Consider the following 15,980-nt stretch of genomic DNA (forward strand, 5'->3'; position numbering starts at 1 on the left):
ACAACTTTATTTAAACCTGTGATTCTCAAGTTATTTGGTCTCAGGACACTTCTGTGTTCTTAAGAATTATTGAAGACTCCAAAATGCTTTTGTGTATGTAGGTTATATCTATCAGTATTTCTGTATTTAAAATTAAAACAAAGAAAGCTTTAAAATAGTGCAAAATAAGTGTACTTACTTCTAGTTGTGTTTCTGTGTACACTTAAGGAAAACTTCAGATTTTAAAATAATGATTTATTGGGCATTAGTGAGGTTAATGATTTATAGTAGTAGATAAAACGATAGTCAAAATACTGAGGAGAAAATTGGAATTAACTTCTAAAATATACTTGTTTGTACTTTAAATGGATAATCTTAGAAAATTCTAGAAAACACAAGAATACATAAGCACACATGCTATTGGTCATTAGAGCAGGGGTTAGCAAAGGTATTCTGTAAAGGACCACATAGTAAATATTTCCGGCTTTGTGGGATACACCCGAGACAGAGACTTCTGTGTCACAACTACTCAACTCTGCTTTTGTAGCCTGAAAGTGGCTGTAGAGAATATGTAAATGAGTGGACATGGCTGGATTTGGCCTGTGGGCCAGTTTAGTTTGCTGACCTCTACTTTACAGACATGAGAAAATGAGAGTGAAAGGGACAAATAATGTCTTAGTATTATTATGAAAAGAGTTTTGACCTTGTGGGCCTTTGGCAGGATCTCAAGCCACACTTGGAGAACCACTGGTTTAAGCTACCGAAATTGATAGTTGATGCTGAACAAGACTTTAATGAATGTTTTAATTATTTACTGTTAGGAAATGCAACGCTTCTTCAGTTCCTTAGTTTCTTGTGGTTACTGGATTGGTTTTTTGCCCATGTGGTGCTAATTAAAATAATTTGGGTAAAAATCTGTTGCCTCAATTTTTGCTCAATTGTGGGGTCTTTTCTGGGGACTGTTTGTGCCCTGTTTTGCTCTTTTGACTATAGTATGGTCTATGTATGTCTTAGTTTATCAAACCTATTCACAATGTGAATTTTGAATCTTACATCTTCTTAATATGTTTAATAGTTTATATATAGCATTATTGCACATTAGAAAAAACTTGAGTATTAGAAAAAAAACATTGAGTATTTTGTGTTCTTCAGTATTAATTTGAAAGGAAATTTTTTCCAGCAATTTCCGACATGTAATCGTTGATATATAAGAAAGATGTTGGGGTTGTTTTGTGTATCTTTAAACTGGATACCTTAATGAATGCTCTTACTATTTCCAATAATTTTCTAGTTGGTGGCTTTGATTTTCTAGGTATAAAACAATTTTATCTGCAAATAATAATTTTGCCCCTAACTTTCTAATTTGTGCTTCTCATTTATTACCTCATTTCACTGGCCATTGCTTTCAGAACTATATTACATAATAGTGGTGATTGCCTTCTCCTGGACTTTAATAGGAATGTTTCCAGTATTAAACCCTCAAGCACAGTGCTGGGTGTTGGCTTCAGACCTCGTTAACCAAGTGTCCTTTTTCTTCTTTAACTAAAGGTTTCTACTGGCAATGGATATTGAATTTTTCTTTCAGGTGCCTTCTGAGCTTCTTTCAAGATTTCTGTTTTTTTCCCCTTTGGCTTGTTTACTTGATGACACATAACATTGAATAATTCTTGCATCCCTCAGACAGCCATGACTCTCATTTGGTCATGGTGTATAGCATGTTTTAACATGTAACTCAGTTCTGTTTGCTAATATTTATTTATGATTTTTGGATTTAAAATACAAAATGTGAGATTTGTCCGAAGTTTCTTCTTATTGTGCTGTCTTTTTTGTGTTTTGGTATCAGGCTCAATTAACCTTTTGGGAAGAACTGGGGAGTCTTTCTTTTTCTCACTGCTTTGGAGCAGTCCGAATAGCATTGAGAATGATCAAGTATTCTCAATACTTGAAGCATTTAAAGAACTCACGGTTGGAACATCGGTTAGGGCTTTCTTTAGCTGGCAGCTTTCTCCATGTGTAATGACTATTTGTTTCTGTAGGGTTTTTTCCCTCTTCTTGCATTAATTTTGATAATGCAAAATTAAAATTATATTTTCCAGGAAAATCATACATTTTAGCCACCTATTCTAATATTTTAGAATAGAGTTATACGAAGTTTTTTCAATTAATTTCCTCTGCATCTGTAATCAAACCTTTCAGTTTTCCCCTCATTTTTTATTATACTAGGAAGTGACTTGTCTGTTTAATTTTTAGTAGAAACTTATTTCTACTATTTTAATTTATTGTAAGTAATCTCTACCTTTATTTTGTATTCCTAAGGACTTTCTTTTAAACATGCTAAGTCTGAGGTGGTCATGTATAGTTGGAAATGTAGGTTGAAGTTCATGTCAGAGGTTGGATTGGAAATGTAGTTTAAAGCGTCATCGACATCTATTTAGGTCCTTGAAGAACCCCTCTATTCTAAGAGTTTCTTTAAGGGACTGTCAGAGGACGGGAGCCTACCTGTTCTCTTCTGCCACCTGAGTTTCCCTCCTTGAAAGCAATAAATATTATCACACTATTCCCTGTACTCTCTATAAGAAACAGAAACTCTTGTGATTTAAAAAATCTTTTGTGTGTATGATAAAATATATATAGCACCAAATTTGTCTTTTTAACCATTTTTAAGTTTACAATTCAGTCCCATTAATTACATTCATGATGTTGCACAACCATTACTATTAGCTAGTACTATTCCCACACTTTTTTTTTATCATGCTAAACAGAAACTCTATAACCATTAAACAACTCCCCATTTCACCCACCCCAGCCTCTGCTAACCACTCATCTACTTCCTCTCTATAAATTGTCTCTTCTTGATATGTCATATAAATGGAGTCATACAATCTTCCTCCTTCTGTGTCTGGCTTATTTCATTTAGCATAATGTTTTCAAGGTTCATCTATGTTGTAGCATGTGTCAGAATGTCATTCCTTTTCATGACTGAGTCGTATTTCATTATGTTGAATGTACCACATTTTGTTTATCCATTCCTGTTAATGGACACTGGTTTGTTTCCACCTTTTGGCTATTGAATAGTGAGTAATGGTGAAATGAACATTGGTGAGCAAGTATCTGAGTTCCTGTCTTCAATTCAATTGAAATTATACCCAATAGTAGAATTGCTGGGTCATATACTTAGCTGTTTGAGAAATGTGGGTGTTTTTAAAGGAATTTTAAAATTGTTAAATACATAGTTATTAGAAGGGATAACAGAGATAGAAAACCATGATGAATTATAACAATCTTGAAAAAATAATATTTGTTCTTTACTGAAATATGATCGGAGCTTGTCCAGTTCTTTCTCTGGCTTGTCATTTTCACCTTCTCCTCTTCTCATTTTTTTTATCATTGAGTCAGTCCTACCTATTTTCTCTTTGATGTATCAACAGACCTAGGGAGCTTGGGTTTCAGAACATTTTTCTAACATTACAAGTAATTTATTTTATAGAATGTACTCTGCCCCAATCCATTCCTTACAGCACCTAGGAATAGACGTGCCTGTCAGCCTTCTTGCTACTACTTTAACACCAAATTATTGGAATAGAAACTTAAATAGAAGCAAATAATCTATATTAAATGTAGTTCATGCTGCTACCTGGAAACAGAAGTTCCCAGGCCTCTAGTATGTCTGTCACTATGTGTGCCTGCCCTTCTCCTCAGTAGAGGTGAATGAAGACTTGAAGGTCTCTGGAGCCATCTGCCCTGCCCCTGGTTCTTTTAGCATCTTTTGCAGTTTTGCACTCCTGATTCTCTTGCTGGCTGTCCACTTTTAGCTTTATACTTGGCTCCCTGAATTACTTAATAATCTACTTTTTAGTAGATTATTAGTAGATCTACATAAAAATGTAGATCAGCATCTTTGTGTGATGGTATCATTTTCTCCTTATTTCCAGTCACCCTTGGAATCTTTCTTCCAAGTCTGTCTACTCATCCCTCTCTCTGGTACTTTCCAGGTCAGGCTAGTCCATGCTAGTGACGAGGGTCTTATCTGTTCACAGTTGCATTACTACAGAAATCATAAAATTCTGGACCTACATGAGTCCTACAAGATCAAGAACTCTCCTTGACATGTGTTAGTCCACCCCTCGGGGCTTCCAGTGGAGTACTTCACATTATCTATAAATATTTCATGACACTAAATGAAAATAGTTCATTTGCTTTAAGACTGCAAGGTCAACTTATTTTACTTTTGATACAGATGATACTAGCCTACCATGGTAACATTGACTTTTCATGCTGATCAGAGGGTCTAATTAACAGTTGTATGTTTTTGATTAAAAAACAGGGTAACAAAATTTTTGATGCAGTTAAGTTACTAAAAATACTTCAAAGTGTGAGATCTTAGGCAAAAATTAATTTAAAAAAATGTATTGTAAAAAATTCTACTCTGATTAAAAGGTTAGAAACAACTGATCTAGTTCACCCCCCCCTTTTTTTTTTTTTTTTTACAGACGAGGAAACTGATACTCAGAGAAGTTACTTGGCATGTCCAGTGTCCCACAGGAAGTTAGTGAGTTTGTAAAAAAACACCTTGTACCTCAAATAACAACAGACAGTTTCTACAAATGGGTTATATTTTTTGAAGAGCATATCATGCCAGATCAGTTTAATTTCTTTCTAAAAGAATATGTTGAGTATTGTTCATTGCCCATCTAGAGTCTATTTCCCTCTTTCCCTTTCCTGTATGCACCTAGATTTTCATCTGGACATCTGCCCCTTGCCCAGATTCCTGGGACTTGGAACTAAGTTGACCCCAACTGCCAAGTTTTGGTTGCCTTATACCAGTTTCTTGGTTACCTTCTGCCAGTAGAACTTTCTTTGTGGCCACTTAGTCACACGTGGCTGTTGAGCACTTGAAATTTGTGACTGAAAAACTGAATTTTAAATTATATTTAATTTTAATTAATTTTATTTTAAATAGCTACATGTGGTTTGTGGCTACTGCATTGGATGTTGCAGCTTCAAACCATTTCCTCTTCTCATAGGCACATGACCTAAGCAGTCTAATCAGGGTGACTCCTGCTTAGAATTCTGGGATGTAAGTAGTTTCCTGATGGATGTGAACATGAAAGATTTATCCCTGATTGGTACTGGAAGCTATCCTATGACTAGCCAAGTGCTGTGGATAGAAGAGTGGAGAAGCAGAAAAAAATCTGGGCCCCTACAACCATTAGAGGGCTGGGCCCTGGATCAACTGACCTTGAAGCCTGTCTTCCTTCTGGACTTCACCTTTGAGATATAAGCCAGTTTGTGTTGAATGTTCTGTCATCGCAAGTAAGAGCATCCAAGGAGATACAGAGGGAGTGACAAGCCAGGCATCCTGCCACTTACTAGGAAGAGAAAGGTGAATGAAGAGTAAAATCCAGATGCTTGTCCTTGAGGGGAAATTATTCCATAAGAGGAGATACAGTAACAGATGTGTGTTCTGGATCTTGACTACCTTAGTCCCCTTCCATGGGAGTTGCCTTTCCTAATGTGGCAAATGCAGTCTGCCCTGTCCCCAGGCCATTAGCTGGATCATGAGTAGACCCCTGACCTAAGAAACATCAATACATTGACTGGCCAGTGACCCGTTAGATTTTTTTCTCCACAGCTTGAGGACTCTGGGGTAACAGTGTCATGTGGAGTGAGGGCTGGAGGCAAAGTCATTAGGGAACAGAGGCTTCTAGAAACCACAAACAGTGCACAAAGGGAAGAGGAACAGATTTGCAGAGGGAGGGAGGGACCATTCACAGAAGAAGGGGGAGAAGGTGGGAGGAGGAGGAAGAGGGAGAGAAAATAAGACAATTTGCTCTCTAGGCCTTGAAGGATGAGTAGTTTTCCAGACGAAGCAGGGTCAGAAATATTCTTGGCATGAACAGGGGCACAGAGGTGGATAGATGGTAGAATAATACCTACAGTGGGAATAGTGCAGTATACATGGTGGGGAGTCTGGAGGGGAGGCTAGAAAAATAGGCTGTGGTGAAGTTTTGTCCAGTTATCTGTGGCTGCTAAGAGATCTGGGTAATGGGAAGTCACCCAAGGTTGTTAAGGAAAGGAGACTGATTGTTAGGAAGAGGGGAGAAACTGGGGCATGGCATGGGACTAGTGAAGATGCTTGAAGACCTGACTGAGAGCAATGGCAGCTGGAATGCAGAAGAAGGGATAGGTAGGCAAGATATTGCAGAACTAGAATCGCCAGAGTTCGATGGTGGATCAGGTATGGGACTTAAGACAGAGGAACGCTCAAGGATGAGATTAACTTGATATCTAGTTTAGTGACTGCATGGGTGTTGACATTCTTAAATGAGAAAAATAAGACCAGGTATGAGATGGACTGTGAATCTGGGTTCTGATTATATGTTGAATTTGAGTTACCTGGGGGACACTCAAGTTGTAACATCCAGTGGGCGATTGGAAATAGAAATATCGACCCAGAGGAGGGATGGTGAGAGTTATAGATCTGAATATTATCAGTTGAAGCTATAGGAAATTGGTGAGATTATGAGGTAGATGGTCCACAGTTGGAATTACCTGAAGTAGTCGTTATCCTATAAAACCAAGGCATAAGCTGGTAGATATGGTAAACTCAGGTGCAAGGATGGAGGGAGGGAAGCAACTCAAAGATTTTGAGAGCCTTGTACAAGACCTAACAGAAAAATGTATAGAACTAAGAAGGAAGCGATGAGTATTTTCACGAAATGAAGGAATGCCTCTCTTTCGTTAGTGGATATCAAACGATTAAAGATTATTTTTATTTAAAAAGACTGATTCTCACAATTATTTAAAATAATCTTTATTCAGGGAGGACCCCCTCTTTTTCTTTTTCTTTTTCTTTTTTTTTTTGGATTTAACCATTATTTTGCAAGAATGGATTGAAAGAGAAAAGTTCAATTTGGTGTTTATTGAACTGGGAAAGTGAGAATCATTACAGGTGGGGATGGTTAAGGTCTTCGTCCCCGCTTCCCTCGACCTGAGATTCTGAGCCCTTTTGTCTGTGAAGTTAGTTTTCAGGTCATCAGACTCCAAGAAGGGAAGGTCCAGTCAAGTAGCTCTTCCCCGTTCACCCCTCTAGGCAGAATATGGAAGCTTTCTTCAGTTGAATAACGAAGCCTCTTTTGTAACTTAGTGTTTAACTTGCTTTCTTAAGGTTTCACGTGGGTTTTGTTGTTGTTGTTTTGTTTTGATAGAGACCCTTTCTTTCCCCCTATGAAGAACTATGATTCATCTTACTGGCATTGATTACCCCTTTGGGTCACTCTAAATAATGCCCATTCTCCCTTGAGAACTACCAACTAGATTTTTCAAGTCATGCAGCAACATGTCAGGGGAAATCTTTGCTTGACTAATGGAGTATTGGTAGCTATAACCTGTTGAGATTTACAAAAAGCTGTTGAACATTCCTATTGGAGTCTTCCTATCGGGGGGAAAAAAAACTGGCTTGTGTGGCTCTGGATGGGGAGAGGGAACTGGGTGTCCTACTCTGGGTGTAGAACCTCCACCATTAAGGACAGATCTTATTTAACATTTTGCAGTAGAAAATTGTCCCTGCTTTTCAGATACTGCTTTAAAAAACCCCAACAAACTAAAAAATAAATGAGTCACCCATATCCCTTTAAGTGGAACCAGCCTCCCACCCCTGCACACCCTTTTACTAGGCCCCTGAGTAAAGCTCAGCTGCATAGTAAAGTCTCTCGTCTCCGCTCCCAGTTAGCTGACCCCTATTTGGCCAGTCCCCTCAGCTCTGACTCATTTTCTTGAGGCAGAGGCAGCAATTGAGTATAAACTTGATAGTCTTGACTTGGGATCTAATGTTCATTTTGACCTTCCTTATTTCAAAGCTCTTTTGGTATCAGCTTATATGGACTAAACTATTGTACTCTTGACTCTGCAGTTCACCCAGGCCTCCCTGCACCTACTCTTCTAGGTATAAATGCTCCTTGGGCCCACCCTGGTACATTGGGGCCAGGATCCAAACCTGTTTGGCTAGCCCTGTTTGCATCTCCACCAGGGAAGGAGGAGCCAATAAAATGTGGCAACACTCCTAGTAGGAAACAAAAAAGTACTGAACAAAAGCTTTTGCCAGTCATTCTGGCCTCTTACTGCTTCATTTTCCTTATTTGTAAAAAAACAAAAACAAAAACAAAAACAACTCCATAATAAATACCTGCCTTGACTTCTTCACAGGTCCTTGCATAAATCAAATGAGGTAATGGAAGGAAAGTACCTTAAAAAGAATAAAGCATATATTTAGTTATGGGCATTTTCCAAATCATTTTTTTTAACATCTTTATTGGAGTATAATTGCTTTACAATGGTGTGTCAGTTTCTGCTTTACAACAAAGTGAATCAGTTACACATATACATATGTTCCCATATCTCTTCCCTCTTCCAAATCATTTTTTGAAGACTGTTGCCTCTTGAAGCAAGAAGTGTCAAATGAATCTTCCTGTAGAGATTCTCAGACCTCATGATGTCAGTGACGAGCTCTGCTGGCTCTTTTTGGCTGTCCTTGTCCACCAGGGGTCTCCTGCCTGTCTCTCCAGCCTATGTTCTTTATTTAAAAAAAAAAAAAAAAAATTATTTATTTATTTTGTTTTTGGCCGTGTTAGGTCTTTGTTGCTGTGCGCGGGCTTTCTCTAGTTGTGGTGAGCCAGGGCTACTCTTTGTTGCGGTGTGTGGGCTTCTCATTGCAGTGGCTTCTCTTGTTGCAGAGCATGGGCTCTAGGCATGTGGGCTTCAGTAGTAGTGGCTCGCGAGCTCTAGAGCGCAGGCTCAGTAGTTGTGGCGCATGGGCTTAGTTGCTCCGCGGCATGTGGGATCTTCCCGGACCAGGGCTCGAACCCCTGTCCCCTGCTTTGACAGGCGGATTCTTAACCACTGCGCCGCCAGGGAAGCCCCCAGCCTATGTTCTTGCACCTGCCCACTCAGACCTCACATCCAACCAAACTGGGCCTTGTATTGTTCCTAAGCACTCACTTCCCTCTTCTGCCTTTGTGTCTCTGTGCCTCCTCTTTTCTGCCATGAATGCTGCCTAATTCCCTGTCTCCTCCTGTGAAAATTCCTCTAACCTTCAAATGTCAACTGTCATTTTAAATGTGTATTAATTATTTATCGCTGTGTAACAAATTTGCCACAGACTTAAAACAACACGTTTACTATCTCACATTTTCTGTGGGTCAGTAGAACATAATAAGAAATATATATTTGGCTTCTGCCCCTGGTTCCTGACACAGAGCTCCTAAAGACCTTGGAATTTCCTGAGTGATAGCGGTGCTAGGAGCATCTTTTGTTCTAACATGTGGTCTTTGACCCTGGTTCCTTGACACAGAGCTTCTAAAACCCTTGTCATTTCCTGAATGATGATGGTGATAGGAGCATCTATTGTTCTGTGAGGCAACTCTTGGTGGACTCCTGGATAGCTTCAGGATGGGGTTGGTCGTGAAATGATCCTAATCATTTCAGGCTATGGTTAGAAGCTTGAAATTTTCAGCCCCACCCCCATCCTTCAGGGAGTGGAGAGAGGCTGAACATTGAGTTAATATTTGATCATGCCTACATGATGAAGCCTCCATAAAAATTTCTGAACTATGGGCTTTGGAGAGCTTCTAGCTTGGTGAATACATCCGTGTGCTGGGGGAGTGGTGCACCCCTCGACTCCATGGGGACAGAAGCTCCTGTGCTCAGGATCCCCTGGGCCTCCTATGTACCTCTTTGGCTGTATCCTTTATGATATCCTTTATACTAAACCGGTAAATGTAAGTTAAATGCTGCCCTGAGTTCTGTGAACCATTATGACAGATTTTCAAACCTAAGGATGGGGTCATGGGAACCCCCTCAATTTGCAGCCAACTCAGAGGGTAGGTAATCTGGAGGCCCACTCCTTGCATTTGTGGTCTGGAGTGGGGGGTGGGGGAAGGCAGTCTTATGGGACTGAGCCCTTGATCTGTGAGGTCTGCACTCATTCCAGGTAGTTAGTATCAGAATTGAATTAAATTGTTGGCCACCAGGTGGTGTCCACAGAGACTTGCAGAATTGCTTGGTGTGAAAAACCCACACATTTTGTATCCTAAGTGTTATGAGTAGAGGAAACAAGGTTCCCCTTTAGTCAGGAATCTGGGCGTGGCCCAGCGTGGTCCTCTGCTTCAGGGTTTCTCACAAGGTTGCAGTCAAGGTGTCAGCCATCTGAAGGCTCTGCTGGGGAAGGGTGTTCTTCCAAGTTTATATGGTTGTTGGCTAGATTCAGTTCCTTGAGGGCTTTTGGGCTGAGGACCTCACTTCCTTGCTGGCTGCTGCTGTGGGCCTCTCTGTATGGCAGATCCAGCAAGGGAGAGAGTCTGTTTTCAAGGTGGAAGTTACAGTCTTACGGAACGTAATCATGGAAGTGACATCCTGTCATGTTGGCCATATGTTGTTGGTTAGAAGCAAGTCGTAGGTCCTGCCCACACTCAAAGGGAGGGGGTTATACCACGGTGTGAAGAGCAGGAGCTGTGAGGACCACTGGGGGCCGTCTTAGAGTCCACTCAACCGTAAGATGTTTTCCCCATGCGCTTGTGCTCATTTCTTCCAACTAGATGTGTGATCTTTCCTTTCCGTGACTCTTCTTTCTAGGTACTTGTTTCTTTTTTCAGTTCACATTCCATGACTGATATTATTATGGTTGAATATTTTCTTTTATTTCCCTCATATAACTGTTTTTGCTCATCTTTCATCGACTTTCAACCCCCAGAACAGTCTTGTACTCAGCAAATGTTCTGCAAAAGATTACCCTTCCTTTCCTTCTTTGAAACTGAAGAAGAACCAAACTAGTTGCTTTCTTATTTAACACCTGAATCCTTTTTCTCCACAGCAGCCACCTAAGATCCATTAAAAACCTTCAGATCTGTCAGTTTGGCATCAAAAGCAGTGACTCATCCATGTCTGTATAACCTGGCTGGAGTGATCTGCCTAATTTGCATTTAGAGCTAGAGGTTGTTACCTTATTAAGGAGAAGCAATTTTCCATTAAAGGTGCTTCAAACGTTAGCTATTTTTGAGTGGTGTACTGTTCTGATTCCTAGGGGGCTTGCTGGGTCTCAGAAATGATGCAGCCTATAAGAATTTTTTCTTCTTTAACCTGTCTGTTTTCATTTGCCTGGTAATGATCATTTTGGAGTCCTATTTTTAGGTAATAGGAACTGAATTGATAAAGAGGACTGACTCTTTAGAAGCAGCATTTTAATACTTTCTCTTTTGCCCAAGCAGTGGGCTGGATCTTATTATCCCTGTTGGAAATGTTCAGTAGGATGAAATATCACATGTGCTTTAAGAGACTTAGAACATGAGAAAGAGATATGTTTGATATATGTGGATCACAGGCTCAAAACACAGCAAAACTCATTTACTTTAGCTTCCCATGCCTGGGGGTGGTGGTGAGGCCAGTCTCTACTTAACCCTCTGTGATAGTTCAGCACCTTTTTCAATTTTTGAAGTTTTGATGGATAGCTAGTCTTTGGAAGACAGGTGAAGACACACTAGTCAGATTTTAGTAAACACTGTGTTTCTGGTGTTGAAATGATCATGTCACAGTAACAGGTCAAGCTTGTTCCCTTTAAGAAAAACTCAGATGGAAGTCAACTTAAACTTGGAGGAGTCATTCATCTGTTGGGAAATGTGCAGAATTAGTAAGTTAAAGCCAGTTATAGTTGGGAGCACATAAGTATGTGGGCCTACATTTTGGGTCTTTTGGGAGCCATGAAGCTAAAAGCCAATTAAAGCTTTAGTAGAGAGAAATTTAAAAGTGGTTTCTCCTGGGCAAGAGAAAGATTTGGAGCAGAGAGTGCTCAGAGAGAAGCGGTGTTGATGATGTAATTAATACAGTTAACAGCTGGGCATGGGAATCGGTGCGAAGCCCCATCTGAGAAGACCCTGTGAAGGACTCAGGTTTGGGCATGGAAATCACTCTATCCAGGGCACAGCTGCAACTCAGGAACCTGCAGGTATCTTCATGGTCAGCCTGGGGAGAAGGGTGACCAAGTTCTGACACACCGAGTCCCCCTGTTCTTCATCTCTCACCAGTCTGTAAATTAGAAAACGGAAGGAAATTTGGGTAGTGAAGGGACTTTTCTCCTTTTAATGCTTGAGGATTAGCTTTCTTTTCATTCATTTATTTATTCTGTGACTCTTACATGAAGTCCTTCTTTCCCCAGTCTACACACATCTGTCTCCTTTCAGACAATGTTATGATTGTTATCATCTAACTGATATTCCCAACCTCTGCCCCAAGACGTAGAACCATATCTCCAGCTTTGGGTAAAGGACGCGGTCGTACTTACATCCCATGGTCAGCCCAGACTCAAAATGGGCCCAAGAGTTGATTGACTTCTCCCAGCATCTTATCATTCAGGCACATCTCTCAAAAGTCATGTTTTCTTTTCCATCCTCACTTCCATTGATCCTGTTCAAATTCTGAAGGTTGTGTGGCGTCATGGGAAGAGGGTGAGACTTAGGTTTGAATCCTGTCCTTGTCACTTCCTGGCCGGTATCCATGAGCAAGCATGTTATCATTTGATGTTTGTGAGCCTCGTTTCCTAAATGATCTTTTAGAGCCTCATCTCTGAAATTGGCGTGATAATACTTGCCTACCTCATTGGATTATTGGAGAATATTAAATTTGGTAGCATATGAATCATCAAACACGGTGCCAGTTGTGTGCCATAGGTGCTCAATAACTAGTTACTCTTTTGTAGATTTTTTACTGTTAATATTTTGAATGCATAGAGTGCCGTGCCTGGCATGTTCAGGGCCACTGTTTCGGGAAGCCATTCGCATGTGATCCTCCCCTGGGATTGTGGAACCCAGCTCTGAATATATTAGGTGTCCTCCACCCGACCAGCACTTTTCAACAGATGAATTGGCTTTCAAAAAAACCAGAGCTCTTGCCCGCCCCCGTCCCCTGTGGAAACCCCCTCAGCTTTTCACTTAGGAATGGCTTGTGTCTAGACTCCTTCCCTCCACTTATTTTATACAATGAACTTGGCATCTCTCTGACCTTCTGCCTGAGGTTGATCCTTCCCTCTGGGTTCTGGGTCCCCTCCCTTCCTGCCCAGGGTCCCCTCCCTTTCTCTGTGGTGCCCTCTTCAACCACACCTTCTTTAGTGATTCTTTCCTATCAGTAATTAACTGTGTTCAGGCTTCTCTTATCTTAAAAAAAATACAAGAAACCACGTGTGAGTTCTTTCTCCGCCTGCAGCTTCCACCCTGTGCCGTCCCCGCCTTCACAGCCAGCCTTCCGGAGCCCCGGTGCACACCCTCGTCTCCGCAGTCCGTTCCCCGCACATGGCGTTCTGCTTCACTCCATTTCCTCCTGTGACCTTGTCACTAAGTCTGCACTGCTGACCATACTTTCCTTCCTGAAACGCACGCTTTCTTTGGCTTCTCTGACTTCACATTAGGCTGATTATTCTGCTACCTTTCTGATCACACCTCAGTTTCTTTTGCAAACTTTTCTCCTTGCGCTTTCTTAAATAATGTTGTTCCTCACTGCTCTATCCTGGGCTCTCTTCCCTTCTGATTCTGAACCATCTCCGAGGGAACCAGTCTACTTGTTCATTTGTCCTCTGTACGCACATGACATGCTCATTTCTGTCTCCAGCCCAAAACTCTCTCTTAAGCATCAGATCTAATATCCAACACCTCATACTCGCTAAGTCCGACTGAACTTATATCCCCTCCCGATTGCCTGAAGATGCTCTTCCTACAGCAGGTCATGGCTCATTTGTCTAGAGCAGTGGTTCTTCACTTTAGTGGGCGTCAGAGTCCCCTGGAAAGTGTGTTCGGATGGCTGGGCCCCATCCCCAGAGTTTCTGAGTCAGTAGGTCTGGGGTGGGGTCTGAGAATTTGCATTTCTTGGAGTTCCCAGGTAATGCTGATGTTGCTGGTCAGGGGACTATACTTTGAGAACATTGGTTATAAGGAAATTAGGCAGTTTTTCCCATTCCTTACTCCACGCCTATAACCTCCCCAGCCTCCAGTTCCCAGCTAGCATCTGAATAATCTCATCAGTTTTGCCTTTTATAATAAATACCTCTCTATCTAGAACCCTCCATTCCCTCTTCTACTAGTCTGATTTATTGCAGTAACCTGCTAACTGGCCTTTCTGCCTCCGGTTTCACTTCTAAATCTCTTCCCCATATAGCGACAAGTGTGAGCTTCTTAAACCATAAGCCATTATTAGTCCCCTGACTGCTTTCTTCCGTAGCTCTCCATTGCCTTTGGGATAAACCCAAACTTCGTAACGTTAACCTGGCCTCTGCCTACCTATGTGGCACCATCTCTTCTCCCTCCTTACTTTGCACAGAATTCACCAAGCATACAGAAAAGCACAAGCAATCTAAATATATATTATATAGCAGTTATTGAGTGCTTGCTGTGTTCTAGCCACTGTGGCACTTTTGCACACATTAACTTCATTTAATCTTCCCACTAACTCTATAAGATGGGTTACATTTTACAGATGAGGAAATGTGACCCATTTTATAATGTTGCCATCCCTGTGTACCAGTCCTTTCCAGTCAGTTGTGTCCAGGGTAACAGGGTTGGATTCACTCAAAACTGACTACCAAGAGCTAATGATAATAACCATGACAACAACATTAGTAATAATATCTAACAATTTTTGTTAAAGTACTTTGTCCCGGGGCACTCCGTGTAAACATAACTCATGTATACTATTCCTGATTTCCAAAGGAGGAAATCGAGAGAGGGAGTAACTTGTTCAAAGCCACAAGTGCAGGAATCACAGGACGCAGGTTTGAATTTAGGTCTTGTGACTCCAAAGCTCATGCTTTTTTTTGAAAGTTTCATGACTTAAAAAAAATAATTAATTAATTTTTGGCTGCATTGGGTCTTTGTTGCTGCGCACTGGCTTTTCTCTTGTTGTGGCGAGCGGGAGCTACTCTTCGTTATGATGTGTGGGCTTCTCATCTCAGTGGCTTCTCTTGTTGCAGAGCACGGGCCCTAGGCACACAGGCTTCAGTAGTTGTGGCTCGGGGGCTCTAAAGTTCAGGCTCAGTAGTTATGGTGTGTGGGCTTAGTTGCTCAGTGGCATGTGGGATCTTCCAGGACCAGGGCTCGAACCCATGTCCCCTGAATTGGCAGGAGGATTCTTTTTTTAGTGTGTGGTACGCGGGCCTCTCACTGTTGTGGCCTCTCCCGTTGCAGAGCACAGGCTCCAGACGCGCAGGCTCAGTGGCCATGGCTCACTGGCTCAGCCGCTCCGCGGCATGTGGGATCTTCCCGGACCGGGGCACGAACCCATGTCCCCTGCATCGGCAGACGGACTCTCAACCACTGCGCCACCAGGGAAGTCCCAAAGCTCATGCTTTTAACTACTCTGTCATTTCTGTGGGTGGAAGCAGTGAATTTATTTAGAGAGCTGTTTATCACTTGGCATCTTCTAAACTTTAAAATCCTTCTAGGTCTTTAAGTGAATTAAAAACTTTTGGCAACCCTCCCATCCTCATTGGAACTCGCCCACATGCACCTGTCTTTCTCCCAGATCTCAACATACTGTGGTAAGGAGAGTTTGGAATTGGAGTCATACTGGGTTCTGATGCCATCTCTACTAACCATCTCCTTGGATGAACCCTGGGATAAATTACTTTACCTCTTTGAACAGCTGATTGCTATAAGAACCAGAATAGTAATGCTTCCCTCGTGGGGTTGCTGAGAAAATTAAATGTGAGAATACCTGTCACTTCTCTCCATCCCTTGTGCTTTTGCTTAATGTAACATTGGGCATTATCACAGTAGCTTCCTTGCTGTGTTTCCTGCACATATCACCACCGCCCCTCTCCTGTTCTAAACTCCTGTCACTACTCACTAGGCTCTACACTGCCACCTGAAAAATATATCTGAAACACGAACTCTAGCAACTTTCTGTTGATAGTAATGATGAACTGTTATTCAGACATGCACCCTCCTACTGAAACAACCAAAAATATT

The 15,980-nt window shown here is 41.4% G+C and overlaps 1 protein-coding gene across 4 annotated transcripts in view; it reads left to right on the top strand.

The window, feature by feature from the left end:
• Positions 1-15,980, top strand: part of DIS3L2 (DIS3 like 3'-5' exoribonuclease 2) — a 361,464-nt gene that overhangs the window by 124,933 nt on the left and 220,551 nt on the right. Inside the window, exon 7 of one of the 4 annotated variants that reach the window (XM_067027175.1) lies at positions 4,470-4,528. The exons of the other annotated variants lie outside the window; for them this stretch is intronic. Coding sequence (XP_066883276.1) covers positions 4,470-4,528 — 59 coding nt within the window. The remainder of the gene's footprint in view (positions 1-4,469; positions 4,529-15,980) is intronic. 4 annotated transcript variants of the gene reach the window in all.

Source organism: Kogia breviceps, chromosome 2, assembly GCF_026419965.1.
Source record: "Kogia breviceps isolate mKogBre1 chromosome 2, mKogBre1 haplotype 1, whole genome shotgun sequence".
NCBI classification, from domain to species: domain Eukaryota; kingdom Metazoa; phylum Chordata; class Mammalia; order Artiodactyla; family Physeteridae; genus Kogia; species Kogia breviceps.